At 40.7% G+C, this 15476-nt stretch overlaps 1 protein-coding gene, 3 long non-coding RNA genes and 1 other non-coding gene across 17 annotated transcripts; 3 read left to right on the forward strand and 2 right to left on the reverse strand.

Annotated features, from left to right (window-relative positions):
* Positions 1-3283: 3283 nt before the first annotated feature.
* LOC123474677 lies at positions 3284-4643 on the forward strand. Of its 4 annotated transcripts, none has more exons than XR_006649599.1 (5): positions 3284-3683; positions 3758-3845; positions 3933-4104; positions 4181-4456; positions 4537-4637. It is a non-coding gene; the product is annotated as an uncharacterized LOC123474677 (long non-coding RNA). The 4 variants fall into 4 exon arrangements; XR_006649596.1 differs by having other exon boundaries at positions 3289-3683; positions 3758-3874; positions 4537-4643; XR_006649598.1 differs by having other exon boundaries at positions 3290-3683; positions 3758-3874; positions 3954-4104.
* A 2997-nt stretch (positions 4644-7640) lies between these two features.
* LOC116935695 lies at positions 7641-8910 on the reverse strand. The gene is made up of 3 exons (XR_006649343.1): positions 8906-8910; positions 7969-8809; positions 7641-7904 (listed from the first exon to the last, which is right to left on the reverse strand). It is a non-coding gene; the product is annotated as an uncharacterized LOC116935695 (transcript).
* Positions 8911-9035: 125 nt separating this feature from the next.
* LOC123474678 lies at positions 9036-9915 on the forward strand. The gene is made up of 3 exons (XR_006649600.1): positions 9036-9076; positions 9167-9442; positions 9513-9915. It is a non-coding gene; the product is annotated as an uncharacterized LOC123474678 (long non-coding RNA).
* A 1860-nt stretch (positions 9916-11775) lies between these two features.
* LOC123474192 lies at positions 11776-13255 on the reverse strand. 2 transcript variants are annotated; one of them, XR_006648824.1, is made up of 5 exons: positions 13114-13255; positions 13005-13041; positions 12698-12895; positions 12139-12633; positions 11776-12068 (listed from the first exon to the last, which is right to left on the reverse strand). It is a non-coding gene; the product is annotated as an uncharacterized LOC123474192 (long non-coding RNA). The 2 variants fall into 2 exon arrangements; XR_006648825.1 differs by having other exon boundaries at positions 13005-13059; positions 13114-13128.
* Positions 13256-13461: 206 nt separating this feature from the next.
* LOC116926195 lies at positions 13462-15370 on the forward strand. Of its 9 annotated transcripts, none has more exons than XM_045176107.1 (6): positions 13462-13815; positions 13887-14082; positions 14162-14285; positions 14351-14422; positions 14522-14719; positions 14782-15370. In XM_045176107.1, exons 2-6 carry the CDS (start codon positions 14038-14040, stop codon positions 14814-14816), a joined length of 474 nt encoding a protein of 157 aa, XP_045032042.1. In that variant the 5' UTR covers positions 13462-13815; positions 13887-14037; the 3' UTR covers positions 14817-15370. The 9 variants fall into 9 exon arrangements, with proteins under 9 accessions (XP_045032042.1, XP_045032046.1, XP_045032041.1 ...); XM_045176111.1 differs by having other exon boundaries at positions 14193-14285; XM_045176106.1 differs by having other exon boundaries at positions 13462-13796.
* Positions 15371-15476: the final 106 nt, after the last annotated feature.

Raw genomic sequence — 15476 nt, forward strand, 5'->3', positions numbered from 1 at the left:
GAGCTTGAGCTCCGCTCACTTTTAGGCCGTGAGCGGAGAGCTTGAGCTAAGCTTTTTTCCTATTTTTTCCATCACACATGGAATTACACACAACTAGCACGGCTCTTTTGTCCTTCTTATTTTCTGCCAGCCCGGACCTAAACCCAAATAAAATCAAATATTTTTTTATTTTAATCTTACATGCGCTCGAAAGCCAACTCTGTAAGGGGATCTTGTGCCGTACGAGACATAAACGAACAAAAACCCAAATCTTAGACCATGTTACCATATTAAAAGCCCTCTCTGTTATCTAAGCATAATTTTGTGTGCAACCTGACCCGATATCTGGTATTGATCTACATTAGTCTGCTACTCAATTGTCGCGTGGTCGAGGATTAAAATAAGACAAAAATTGCAATAAAAATGAGAATTGTCAACAGAAATCCTGCTTGCCACCAGCTTTCTGAACTATCAAATAGGAAATGTTTCAATAATACATGTAACTTTATTAGTGGGATTCTGATTAGAGTTCCCAAAAACGAATCATTCCTTAAAATTTTTTAAATAAAGCAATTGTTATCTTAATTTCAAAAGTTCTAGTCCACGCGGTCATTTTGCAATAAAATTCATTGGTTTTTGTTAAGTTTTTCAATGTAAAAATATTTTTTTAAATATTTTGCGTGTCCTGCTATGGACAAAATTTTGTTTTTTCTCATATTTTTATCTTAGATTAACATAAGTACTGCTCGTTTTACAATATTTCATAGAGAATTTTATTAGCTATCTTCTTCAATAAGTGGAATTATTTTTGAGTAACTAGTAACCCTTATATTAATTTAAAAGCTGGCATAATAGTAAGTGAATTCGCGTAAATACACTGAGGCCTTATGTTCGGCTACTTGGGTCTGTAGCAAATCATTCATTTTCCGGTACGTTTAAGCTAAAACATTGAGCCAGGTTTTGGCATATCGGTCGTAATTTATTTGGGAAAATTTGATCAGCAACCATCAAGTCGGCCATTATTCAGTTTCCCTTGTCAAGTAGCCGTCGGCTACTTTATCAAGGGGCAGCCGTCCATATCGATAGGCATCATCTAGTTGAAAATCAACATGAAGCCGATACAACTAGTTGATAACCACTATTGAATGACTTTTGTATACTTCTTGATTTTATAGTCAATAAATCATGTTTCAACAAATTTTTCCCTCTTGGTTTACCAAAGTGGTCTACAGGATCTTATTTATTCCGCTCCCTTTTTCTGACTTGATAGCATTTTCTACTAATATCTTGAAAACGACATTATAGATCTTGATGCTTGCGCTAGTAATTAGCGTCTCGTCGCACTACTAATTATGAGTACAAGATTTTCGTTTTTTATTTGTGGGAACAACGTGCCATTTCGTGTTTTGTGGAAAAAAGGGCGGAGCTACACTTCGCAGATCGCCCCGTTTCCTCCGTGGATCAGCTGATAGTTATTGGGGGGCCAGCGCCACCAGTGTTTTAATATTTAAAAATCCCTATAGAGGCAATTCACATCGCGGTTTCGCGTGTCAATTGTTTCGATGTCCGCCATTTTCTCTGGTTGTTTATGTCATGTTTTGCGTTGTTTGTATTGGCTGAAAGTGTTATTTCCCAATACAAAGTGGATTTTGTGAATCAGTGTTTAATTTTTTTAAATTTTTTTTTGTGTCAGTTAATTGCTACGTATCTTGGTTAGTACGTGTAGCAATTTCTGTTTCCAGATCACATTTCTTGTATTTTTAAAAAAATCTTTTCTGTAGAGCTGTCATGGGTTTTCAATATTGTTGTGCCCCGGGTTGCAAAAACAAATAACATTAGAGTTTGTAATGCACATTTTGTTCTAGGTAAGTCTCGACAAATTTATTAATAGTGAATGTGTCTATCTAATTCTTCTATTTGAAATCACACAGGAAAACCTTTTTAGTACACTGGAGAAACACACCCAGACTGGGCCCCATCCCTGAATCTTGACAAAGTGTATGTTAACGCTAAGTCAGCCATGGATAGTCAAGAAGAGTAATTTTAAATGTTCAAGAGGTAATACAAATTATGAAGTATAATTTATTCATACGTTATGACAACAGAAAGTTATATGTTATAGTAATGTTACAAATAAACAAATGAAGAGTAATAACCTTCGCTTTCATCAACAAATTTTTGTTTAAAAGACTGATTGCACAAAATGATCCAATTCCCCCATCGATAAATCTCTTGTAGGTCTCAAGGCCCTTGTAAGCCTTTAAATCTTCATGCGTGTATGGAGACTTGGAACATAGCAGGTAATTTACCAAATCAAGATTGGTTACCAGTGGCATTTTTCCTGCGATGCTAAGTCCATTGCACCAATACTTTTCGTGAATTGTATAGGGGCAATCACAACCTACTATTAATAGTTTTGCTGCATACTTACGTTTATCTTCTGACAGCCCTACAGAAAAGATTTTTTAAAAAATACAAGAAATGTGATCTGGAAACAGAAATTGCTACACATACTAACTAAGATACGTAACAATTAACTGACACAAAAAAAAATTGAAAAAATTAAACACTGATTCACAAAATCCACTTTGTATTGGGAAATAACACTTTCAGCCAATACAGACAACGCAAAACATGACATAAACAACCAGAGAAAATGGCGGACATCGAAACAATTGACACGCGAAACCGCGATGTGAATTGCCTCTATTGCCTTCATGGGGCCGTATGGTTTGGCTCAGGTAAACCCCCTTTCACTGTCCCCTCTCCCATGGGTACGCGCAATCCCCCCCGCCCGACCCCCCTTCTGGCCGGCTCGGGCAGCGCGTCAGTTCCGTAAAACTTGAAACTTTGTACGCGTTTTACGGACACTCCCGCTCATTTGCACACCCTAAACCCTATATTAAAAATGATCAGCGTAAAAAGATCTACAACCCTGCATTAATCGTTTTTGGATTAGAGAAAACTTGTCTTGCTAGGTAAGTGCCAGCGCCACCAGTGTTTTAATATAAAAAAATCCCTATTGCCTTCTTGTTACAAGTGGCCCTTTCCCAATCAAGACACGTAGTGGTGCTGTTTTCACAGAAATCTAAACGGTTTCCGCTTTTCTTTGTTTGCTCCCCACACCACATCACAGAAAAAAAGTTTTTCCAAGAGGGACTAGTCGTGCACGGCAACTTGATTTATTCTTATTTCCTTTCTCTTTAGCATTATTTGGTGCTTCAGAGTTCAGACGGGTCAATATTATTAATGGATGCCATTTTTCATAATATGCTAACCTTCGTCTGATGCTGTTGCCAGGAAACCATAATAATGGACTCTAATTAGTAAGTGTCAGCTAGAGGATTACTATCAGCTAGACGATAAGTGTCTCTCTGCAAGAAAAAGTACCGTTGCAGCTTTGCCATTAGCATCATCTAGATATACGCGACCATGTTGATTTTTTTGTTCTTCTTCCACTCCCATGCCAAGCACTTCGGGGCAAGCAGACGAATTTGTGGCAGTAGATTATCGAGAGATCCGTGACGTGTTATGTGGGGTAGCTAATAAATGTTCAGTGTGTTCCGCTTTCAACATTGTTTTGGCTACTCGTTTAACATACAGAAATTAGCCATTTTCTTGTACCAACCTGAGGGACCCTCTTTTTCACGACGCACAACACACGATTATTTGAAGGTTGATTTTCACTAGACGTCATTTCAAGGGTACAGTACAGTATATTTGTATGTTATTTTTTTCAGTTTTTATTTGCTATAAGACAATTTTTTCATATCTTTAGGTGCAGTTCCTATCCACAGCCCTACAGTGTGCAAAAATAGACAGTGGAAAAAATCTGCTCATACGGATCTGCTCAATGCCGGCTTCATGTAAGCAATCTTGAAGTGACCTATCAACAGTACTTTTGGTTTATTATTGGCTTTCACATGCAAATCTATGACACATATTTTTATTAGCTAAACTGTTATTGAACATAGGACTACACAGTATTAAAAGACTCTACCCTTAAGGAAATTTGCAGCTGTGGACTTTCTTTAGATGATTCTTGAATCGTAAATAGATTCCTGCTTCTTAGAACAAGAAACATAGCAGATATCTTGATGCCAACTAAGTGTCATTGGAAAGAAAGTAAAAAACTGTTTATGGTATTTGACAAATCCGTAATCATGTTAATAAAATGATTTTTTTGGTATTCTTAAATTAGCAGGAAAAACCTTAAGTTGGAGGACAATACATTTGTTTCCCATTGCCAGTTCTGTAAACCAAATAGTAAATTGGTAAAATGAAACAACACATGACCTATTACTTTAGATCAATTGTTTTCACAAGTGGAGTTTGATTCCACAATCTTCAGCTTCCCAGGCAGACACCCATCCACACAGCCGTGGGTTATAGATGCTATAAACAATTTATTAATTAAATAATTTATATTTTAGGTTATTGATTGCACTTCACGGTCGTGTAGTAGAACCTTTTAAAGGTAATTGCATCGAGGTGTTTTCTGCATTATGGCATTCCAATAAGATCTTTACTCTTTTCGCATTTTTTCATACGCAACAGCTTTCCATAAAGATGAAGTAAGAGCCTTAGGTCGCGAGCTGGGTCTGTTCGCAGATTTACTGTAACGTTATCCGTTTCCTGGTCCCGGTTTGTCCATTCGAATAATTGTAAAATTGTTCGAGCGCAAGCGCTGAACAATTGGGATTATTTAATAAAAGGAAAAGAGAGACAGAACTGTGTGACCATTTATATTCAGCATATTTATAGCAAGCGACTGAAGTATGGCAACAGTGCCAACTAAAGAAAGGAAAGGAGGGTGGGTGAAGCCTATGAGGTTCCAAACGCGCTTAAACTATTCAGATTTTAGAAGCACGGGAATAAAAGCCACACGGAGGAGGTACAACGACGAAGGTAAACATGATCACTTCTGTGAAACTGAGTCGTTGTTATTGAAGTTGCCTGAATTGTTGTTGTTGTCTCGTCCCTCTTCCGGCCGCGGTAACCGTTATTGTATCCACTGAAAAAATAACAAGAAACGAGTTCGAATATTAATAAACATGAAAAGCAGCGGTGGGTGGGGAGAGACAGTTCTGTCTCTCTTTTCATTTTATTAAATAATCCCAATTGTTCAGCGCTAGCGCTCGAACAATTTACAATTATTTAGTAAAATTCGTTCGACAGAACTGTGTATTCAAAGCCAAAGAAAAAATAAGATGATGACGAGTTACGAAAAGAAGGGCAAAAACCACAGCACAGCAGAGGGTTAACCGGCGTTTAAATTGATGGTGGTTGAAGGACGGAACTAGTGATCAGGTTGGTTGGTCCATTGACCACCTCCCGTGGTAGAACTGTTTGAACGTAGACTCCCTGGCCCAATGGCCGGCGTCAAGACAGTTTGAATCGGTATACCAGATAAGACCGCTTTGATGCTGCTGCCTCTAGTCGAGTGTGCTGAGAAGATAGACGTGTCGATACCGGCTATTTTGAGTTGCTCTTTAATCCAACGGCCGATTGAGCTACAGAGGCCGGGCCATGGGGTTTGTTGCTGCTGAGCAAGAGAGGGAGGAGTTTGTGGTATCGCGCAACGCCGCAGTACGGTCTAAATAAGTTTCCAAGCATTTGACAGGACAAATTGAAACATTAAGACGCCAGGCGTCGACGGAAATTCGATGAAGGGGTCCGGAGTGTTGAGCCTTCTTGGTTGGCTCAGGAAAAAGACATTTTAGAATCGGAAATGACGATCGATTCCAACGATATTGAAGAAAGTTCACATGTCTTAATAGCGTACAGAGAGCCAATAAAGTGACTAATTTCCGAGACAGTTCAAGGAAAAGAGTCGCCCCAGCTGTGGAATCAAAATATGAGAGGACGGTGTCAGGATTCCACGTTTGAGAATATCTGGCAGTCGGGGGATTTGTTGTATAGGCCTTTGAGTAGTTTGTTGACAAGAGGGTCAGCACCGACGGCAACATTACCCGGGTTTACAGCAAGTGTAGAAGAGAGAGCAGAGCGGGCGACATTGACTGTTCTGTAGCTCCTTCCTACGCTATATTCAGCCAAAAATTAATTATATCTGCGGAGCTAGGAGACAAGGGATCCTTTTCCCTCGTAGCACACCAATTTCTCCAAAATTCCAAGCGCTCTGGTATGCAGCGTTTGTATTTTTCGTGTTGCGGAGAGGATGAGGGCTGAAGCGTCTTCGAAACTCCGCTCCAGTAAAGCGGAGCCGAGAGTTTCCAGGCGATCAGGCGGATGGAATCGTCTTGTACCAGTGGGTGACTCTCCCCAGAGGAGATGTGAGAAGGTCCGGCGACGGACGTAATAGTCGCGGAACGGCCACGGCGAGGTCCATTATGATCGGGAACCATGGTTGGCTCGGCCAGTACGGGGTGACAAAATTGCCTCCGCCTCTCTCCATCAGTTTCGACAGGCAGAATGGAATTAAGCTGAACGGGGAAAACAAAACGCGCCTAGCCCTTTCCAGGGAAGCTGAAGCGTCACTTTCCAGCATTTCGGTTGTGGGAACCAACTGACGAACCGTGGCAGTTGATGGTTCCATTCTGACGCAAAAAGGTCCACTTGGACTGGCCACGAAGGCAGATGGACATGAAAGCTGTTGGAGAAAGTCTCCAATCGCCCGCCGAGAGGAGCGTCTTGATTCTGCGTCCGCGAGAACATTCGCAGTGCCGGGAACAAAATGGCGGTTAAAAAATTTTCCTCTCTCACAAAATTGGCAATGCGCAGGAGACGTCACAAAGGTCCTTACCGGCACCCGCCTAGTTGTTAATGTAGCTAACTGCGGTGGTGTTGTCGATCCCGATCTCTATTGTGCAATTAGAGAGAAAGAAGCGAAACATTCGAGGGCTTTAAGGGCAGCAAGGATCTCTAGGTTGTTAATATGGCGACCAATTTCGGATCGACCAAGGCCCACCCGTCTTGACGTCGAGACAAACGCCCCCAGCCCGAGAGGCAAGCGTCGGAGGATAAGCGCATCTCCGGTCGGAGAAAGCAGAGGTTTGCCGGAGGTAAAATCGGCGGAAGTGGTCCACCACTTCAGATCCGCACGAATGTCGTCATTCAGATAAATAACGGCGTCTAAATTGTCGTTATTGGCTCGAAAGATGAAATGAAGGTAGCCTGCAAGCTACGAAAGTGCGCTTGAGCAAAATTTACTGCATAAGAAGCCCAGTTAAGGTTCCTATTATCTTTGCCAGTTGACGAAGAGAACCTTCCCCTTTTTAAAATTTCGGTGCATAACCGACGAATGTCGCAAATCTTTTATCGGTGAGGCGAACGACATGGGGACGGAATTGGTGATAAGCCCTATGTACTCGATGCATTGCGTGGGGACTGTTTCAGATTTATTAAAGTTGATTAAGAATCCCAAAGATTCTAAAACATGAATGACTTGGTTACTGCGTCGCTGCATTCTTGAGTAGTAGTGCCCACGATCAGCAAATCGTCAAGGTAAATAACGAGTCTGATCCCGGAACGACGCAAAAAGTGACGGCCACTCTCAATAGTTTAGTAAAAACCCAAGGTGAAGCACAAAGACCAAAGGGTAGACATGTATACTCGAATGTTTTACGCCCCCAACGAAAGCGTAAATATTTCCGATGGCCTCGAAAAACGGAATAGTAAAGTAGGCGTCAGTAAGGTCGACTTTAGCCAGAAAATCCCCGCCTCACTGTGTGACGAACTGGCAATCCCTTCCATTTAAAATGGCGGCAAGAAAGAAACTGATTCAAAGGCTTTAGGTTAATGATAGGCCTCCATTCGTTTGGTCCTTTCTTTGGGACAAGAAAGTATCGGCTGACGTAGCCCCCTTTCTCCTCTGTCTCTACTACCGCGCCCTTTTTGATGAGAGACTCCACCCAGCTGAACAAAGATCTAGCTGAACGGCATCCATTGATGCGTTCGGCGGTATACTATGTTGAAAGGGGGTTCAGCAATAAATTCTAGCTCAAACCCATACTCAACAGTAGATAAAACCCACGGATCTTTAGTCAAATGGGCCCATGCATCAACAAAATGGGCAGTGCGACCGGCAATTGGCAAATCAATTTTCGAAATAAATGGAGGTTTGACATACCGGTCGAAGCTGTAGTTACTCTTATCCTTGCGAGAGTCTTGTAAAGGGGAGGTGAACGTTTACGTTTCCCAGGTGTTGAAGTAGCTGATGGCCCCGCTGCAGAACTATTCATCAAGGAAGCAGTTTGACTTGGGAGATGAGTTCGTTCACGAACCTGTTCCAAAAGGTCCTCGCCGCCAACAGGGAGTTTCTCTGCTGCACGGGAAAGTAGGCCGATGTGGTTTGGGTGAGTCTGGGAGAGGATGTTGAGACGTCTGGAGTGGGTAATCTCACGGAAAAGATGGGCCCAGAGTAGTGACAGCGTCTTTAATGCTTTGGTGTCCTTGTCGCTTCTCTTACTTTCCTCTCAAGAAGAAAAAGAAGAGGTTTGGCCATGTCCAGGACGACGTCCGTCTGCTTCCGGTACACTTTTCCAGCTGATCAATGTTGGGCATCGATGCATTCGAATTCTTTGTAGATTTAAGGGCCGCGTAAAAAGTCTCGTCCAATTTCGGGTTCGTGAACAGTTCAGAGGCACTGACACTAGCCTTTTGTCACGCTTGACGTCAGGTCTGTACGCCTCTCAGCCGCCTTAAGGTTCTTCTCACCTAAGCCCTTCACAATCCAATTGGCGAGGACCGACGACCTACGTTTGCTAACTTCAAATCTTTTCGACTTTAATTTAATAATGTCTGAAAAGGTGCTTGAAAAGATTTAGATGAAGATGCGGAACTCGAAGATGAGTCAGAGTCGGAACTCGAACTGAACTCGACTTACGAGAACGCTTGACTACTATGCTTAGCCATGCTTGCTATGCTAGAGCAAAAAAGATCTGAATAGTTTAAGCGCGTTTGGAACCTCATAGGCTTCACCCACACCCTCCTTTCCTTTCTTTAGTATGGCACTGTTGCCATACTTCAAGTCAGGCTTGCTATAAATATGCTGAATATAAATGGTCACACACAGTTCTGTCGAACGAATTTTACTAAATAATTTGCGCCGAAGAACCGTTCATGGTAGCTGATTTTGGTGAGACGCAATTGCTGATTCGTTTGATGGTCAATTATGCCAGCATGGCAACCAATAATGTAAACCATGTTTTGCTACATATTCGGAAAGGCTGTGCGTGAATCGGTGACAGACGTTACACCTACCTACTTAATGAGTAACATTTTGGTGACTTTGAGGGAAGCGGATTATTTGGCAAATAAAATATTACGGGATTTGGAATAAGAAGACAGAAAAAGAAGCTTGGAAGAAGATGCCAATCGTCTTGATCGCGGTTCGAGTCAACGCATTCCATCATACCAGCGATCAGTCATTTTTCGACCATTCCATTCACAGGATTTTATAATTGGACTTCCTGCAATTCCTGATACTTTTCTGCCCCAAGAGGTATGTAAAAAGTGGTACAATTTAAAAACTGATCTTCGTGTATACATGGTTACCGCTTATTTGGTTGAAGACAAGATGGTTGAAGCCATCTTAACTGTTCCAAGAATTTCCAGGGTCTTGTATAACCTGAAGGCAAAACCACCCGGGACAACGGAGTGGGAATGATTGGATTTACGAACATTGCTTAGGCAAATCATCTCCGCACTCTTTATAGGACACGGATACAGAGTTGTATCATTGACCAGATTCAGATGGGAAATATTATGAACAGCGAATTCAGTATAGACTTTTGAAATTAAAAAATCAATCAGCTTTGTCGTCTTGTGAAAATCTCTTAAACTCGATTTTAAAGAGAAGTTCACGTGATGAATTGTTGACTATTCCTTAAATGACATAAATGTACATGCACATTTGTTGGAAATAATGGGTGCAGTTGTTTTTCGTCGAACAAATTAAACAGTGTTCAGCTATTAGGTGGGTAGTTGTTGCTCTCCCTCTACCCTTTTTCGCCCAATTGTTAATCTAATTCTTTTGGGAAGGCCATTGGAGGCGTTATGCCATTTCCTGAAATTGAACATTCAGAAAATGTGGTATATGTTCGCCAATTGTTAAGATATATTCAGAGTGATATCATAAAGTATGACTGTACCAGGGTACTTAGACTTCTAAAAGTAAAGACCAGCTCAAACGTATTTGGTAATTGAAAAAGGTACTGCAAAGAGAAGCGTCACATGACGGTTTTAAGGATGGACTCATTCGTTTGCTTTGCCCAATGAACCTGTGCCTGGCAGGGGCACCCAATCTTTATTCTTAAAACCCAGAGGTATCTTCACTTTTTAGGGGGATTTATTGATGATACTTGTTGTTAAACCATGAAGAATATCAAAAGATGGATAAGTCGAGGGTTATAAAAGTATGAAACTCCCTCGAAAATTCCTCGTGGCATTTTCATTCACGCATGCGCGACAGTTCGTGAGCAGACGAACCATTGAAAGAGAACTTGAAAAATTGTTTTGACAAGTACTGTCATATTTCGGTTGCAGGTTTTCTCTGAGTACGAAGTAAGTAAGGTGTTTAATCGTGTTAAATGTATGATTTTTCGATTCAAGTCTATTTAGGTGTCAGGGCTGAAATTGTACTTTTAGAGTTTTTAAAACACCGCATAGCTTTTATTACCAATGGTTTACTTTTACAACTATCAAAATCGTGTTAACCATTTAAAGGAGAACAAAGCTCATTTTGTAGATTTCATAAATTTCAACTTCCGATTTTACTTCTGGTTTTTAAATGCCAAATAACTCCTTATTTATTGGTCTGCCAGAAAAAAAAATTACATTTTTGTGATCCTCGTCAAATTTGGGGTCGACTCCATGTAACAGATCAAAATACCCGAAAATTGTCAAAAATCGCAAATTGTTCATGAAAAATCGCGATTTTGGTCAAATCCGACTTTTGGCTAAAAACACGTCATTTCAAACCCAAATTTGATAAGGATCACGAAAATCCTACTTGTTTTTTTATGGGATTACTATTTCCGGAGATATTGGCTACTTCCGGTTACTTCTGGAAAATTTTCTTGACAACCTGCAAAAAGTGAAAAAAAAGCTGTATTATTCTAACGATTTCAACTACTTTAATTGCATGCGTTAGGGTGTGCAGCTCTTATTCCGTAGTTTTTTTGCTATCAACAGTGCAGGCTGACCCTTCGAGCAACTACAGTTTTATCTATAAATGTTTTAGCGCCTCATCGTTTAGAGAGCGTGTAGTTTAGTGATAGGATTCTTTTTTTCTTTCGTCTGCTACTTCCTCCAGCCGGCGTAAAAAGTGAAAAAAGTGTTCGAGTGTAACCAAGGCCTACTTAATGGTTAAGGCCTGTAAACATGTATCTACTGCCATGAAGGCGACAGGTGTAGCCAGAATTCCTATCCCTGCCCCTGTGAGAGCCAATAAGACGAAAAAGGGAGGCGAAGACTTCGCCATCTGGCGTTCAGAATCGAACTCGTTGAAAAATAAATATTGAGGCATGAAATGAAAAAATAAGCAAAAAATTAAGGGAAATTAGTTATGAAACGGATATATTTTTTACATGCATAACAATCAAATAAATATCATTCGTTCTATTTTCGAACCTGTCGAATGTACAAAAATCTTGTTTCAGCGTGTGTTCACGACTTAAACGGAAATAAAAAAGGCAGGGAACTGTTATTAGGGGTTGAGAATGGAATCAAAGAACGGTGTTAGAAGCTATTAGATGCACGGTAATTCCTCGATGCGCCTTAAATGTGATGCGGTACCCGACAAGTGGAAAAACAAACCAACGCGTAATTTTGTTATATGTTTAAAGCAGAAAATGTATTGTTCTCATTAAAAATTGTTACATTTAAAAATAAAAAATAAAATGTTAATAAACGTAACAGACATTCTGAACACTGTAAAGCTATATACGATCACCGGGACGTTCTACGATTGATGAGATGTTTTTTATCTCCTTCGGAACAGATCTCTGTACGGGAAAGTAGATCGAATAAAATCCGTGACTTCTTCATCTATCAATCACAATTGACATGGGTAAAAATTGGACGAATTCTAATGTCTGTGTCCAGCAAAGCTTCTGTAAGGCTACAATCTAGGAGAGAGAACATTGCTGAAATTAACGCATGCAACGTACAATTCGATAAAAGATTTTGATTTAATACCTGGCGACAAACGACTTTCCTAGGTCTTGTAATTCTGTACGAGAATCGCATTCCCTTGGCCAGTAAATTGAAATTTTCTCTGTCTTCGTTTACTCTTCCTGATTTTTCCTTGCAACATTCCCGTTCATAACAACCATTTTGGTCCCATTTCTGAAAATAAATTATATTTATAACTCACTATGAATATTTATATTACCGCATCATCTTTTCTTTCTTGCAGATGAAGATCCCGAGCTGAATAACTCAAACAAACGCCGTCTTCTTCCACATATTCAGCAAGCAGCAACGTTCACTCCAAATATGAATGCGGCCAAAGACAGAATCCTCCTGTTGCCAATCCGTCGGCTTCTACCATCGGCACCGCATGAAGCAGCTCTTTCGCCAAGAACACGTCCAGTAGTATGCCGAAGAATAAACTTTTCGGAAGATAAATTAAAGAATGTCGATTGCTTAGACAATTCAGGCATGGACAATCAGGATCAGCCAATTTAATTGCTGAGAAGAGAGAGGGCACTACTCAATATTATTTCAAAACTTAAAATCTCATAAACAACATTACCTCTATTGTTTTTTACAGACTGTGGTGGCCTTTTCTATCCCACAGTTGAGTTTGTGTCAAGGCTGTGGACGGTGTATCTATTTGTAAAGGACTGCCTTCGACAGATGTCAAGCTCGACTTTCATGTTGAAGGGCCTTGTTGAATTCCTTCTGCCCCATCTGGAGACATGTAACACTTTTCTCTGTGAAATCGCTCGTCCTGGTGAAAATAACAAAGCATTCATAGAAGTCATTTTGGGAAAATTTTTAAAACCAATTTTGTCTAACAAGAGAAAGTTGCATTTAAGTTTAAATAGGAAGACCAATACCTTTGATCCAGCCAATAAGGAACGTAGGGCCAGAACACTGAAACAATAAATGAAACTCAAATTCTACAGCATTTTCTATTTCTTAAATTTAAATAACAAAAATGCTTACCATTGTTTGGCTGAAGACGTCAAACGCTAGTCCCAACCCCCATTTTCTTTCTACCTTCCCATCCTTACGAGGTGGCATTTTTGAACGCCAGACGGCGAAGTCTTCGCCTCCTTTTTTCTTCTGATTGGCTCTTGACTGGGGAAAGGATAGGGAATTTTGCAAATCCTCTCGCCGTCATAGGGGAACATTCAAGTTTACAGGCCTTAACCATTAAGTAGGCCTTGGTGTAACCTCCATTTTCTGACAACCCGGTGGAGTGCATGACGTCACATGACCCTTCTCGCTCCGAGCCAGTGTGCACTGGCTACTACACCGAGTGCAGCCATCCGAAATCGACATTAGTCGGGAGGCGATCGGGAACTTCGCGAACACCGAGAGCCGTTGAGTTTCAATTTCTTAAAAGTCGGGCTTAATTCGCTTAAGGGGAGGCATTCAAGTTCAGCTTCTAAGTAGGTGCCTAGGTGGTGCCTCAAGGACTGAAATAAATTGTTACTAGATGGCAGTGCAGGTTCTTTAAAAAATGGCCAAAGACATCTAGTGGACTAATTTTCAATTACCCTATATTTTTGTCATCCATCATTGCGATACCATAGAAGTGTGTGATTCCGTATAAAACGTGATCAGTGTATGTCATTTCTATTACTTTTTTGCGTTCCGAAGGATAATTCAACTATAATTTTATGGTAGGTTATTTACCATTAGGTAATCTAATGTGATATGTGTGTTGGAGGGGGAACACTAACTAAAATGATTGTTTTTTTTTTCCGTAACAGTTAGTTCTGTTAACAGCTAAGCAAGCTACTGAACCATATAATTGTGAGCCACCCTCTTGCTTCACTTTCCATCATGCTATTGCACACTGAGAGAATTCACATTCTACCCACCGCTGTCCTATTACCATGATTCTTTTTTACTATATAGTTCATGGAAATAAAAGCACAGAAGATGCTGACAACACAGACAACAGAGGTAGATCTACAACACAAATTTTGTAGACTAGAATGCCATCACCTAATTATATTACTACCTATTGGTTCATGGGTTACAGTATGGTGATGTGTGTTATCTGACATGTGCAGAATATTCATCTCTGTGGTTTGATCATCACCTTGTGCCTCTCATCCCACTAAGCAAGCTAGCATGCATTGGCTTTAACACCATTATCCCATTTGGTATTTTAAGTTTCTCTGTTGTGTAGTGCTCTATTGTGATGTGATTTTCTGTGATAGAACTGCAGCTCTCATCTTCCTTCTCTGCAAAATTACCATCTCAACAAATTATTCAGTTTCAACCCAATTGGATCATAAGCGTAAGTTGAATTGTTTTTTCAGCTTTGGTTATATCGGATACATTTCGCTCCTCATCTAAAAAGGCTTTTTTTCGCCTTCGCCTTATTTCATTCATTTAGAACTACCCTATTTTCCTCTTCACACCGGTACAAAATCCACCATCAGAACTACGGTTTTGCTTTCTTCTTTCTTCGCCTTCACCTCATCGCTGTCTTCCACTACGCTTTCGCCTTTGGGTCATCGCTGTCTTCGTCTACGCCTTCTCCTTTGCGTCATCGTTGTCTTCGTATCGTCCGCCGTCCTCGATCCAGCAATTAGTAAGTTCCATTCAGTATTGCTTCATGACATTTAAAATGCTAATATCTTTGTTTTTTATTATAAGAACGCCTGGGCTTAGCAACACAAAAAAGATAGCCAAAAAGCAGACAGTTCAGCAGACAGCCCGCGGTGATGGAGGAAGTTCACCGTGGATCGTCGCCCTGGTATTGTTTTGTTTTGCATTTTAGTGTATAAGTTAACCCGTTGGCTGCCACCCCGTTTGCGTCCCATTTTTTTTTAGCTTATAGGGACCGGGCGCTGTTCTGCCCCATGCATGGGGGGAACAGTCGCCGCGCCTAAAGGCTTTGAGCAAGCCTTTAGGCGCCGTAGGCAATGCACCAGTAGGGACTCTCTTTGTCGGTGCGGTGATAGATTCCTGGGGTGTGCATTCCCGGAATGGTTTCTATCATCGTACCAACCCGGACTTGTCTTCGGACAAGTCCCACCTTGTTCGCGATCCTTCTGACGTGATGCGTAGCAACTGTAGTTACAGCAACCTACGGGTTGCGTGGCCTGGCAGCCAACGGGTTAACTTAGTGTAAATGTTTGTTTATTTGTGTATGTAATTTTGTGTATGTAAAGTATTATGTAAAATAGTGGTGGAATTGATGGGTGGAGGAGGGACAATAAAAAAATTCCTGTATAATTTTTCTTGCTTTGTATTTCATTTTATATTATGAAGTGTTTTCTCATTTTACAATCATGTTTGATGACTATACAAAAGTTTTTCTAAATTTCAAGCCGTAGAAAAAGAAG

This window comes from Daphnia magna, linkage group LG7 (genome assembly GCF_020631705.1).
Source record: "Daphnia magna isolate NIES linkage group LG7, ASM2063170v1.1, whole genome shotgun sequence".
In the NCBI taxonomy this organism is placed as follows: domain Eukaryota; kingdom Metazoa; phylum Arthropoda; class Branchiopoda; order Diplostraca; family Daphniidae; genus Daphnia; species Daphnia magna.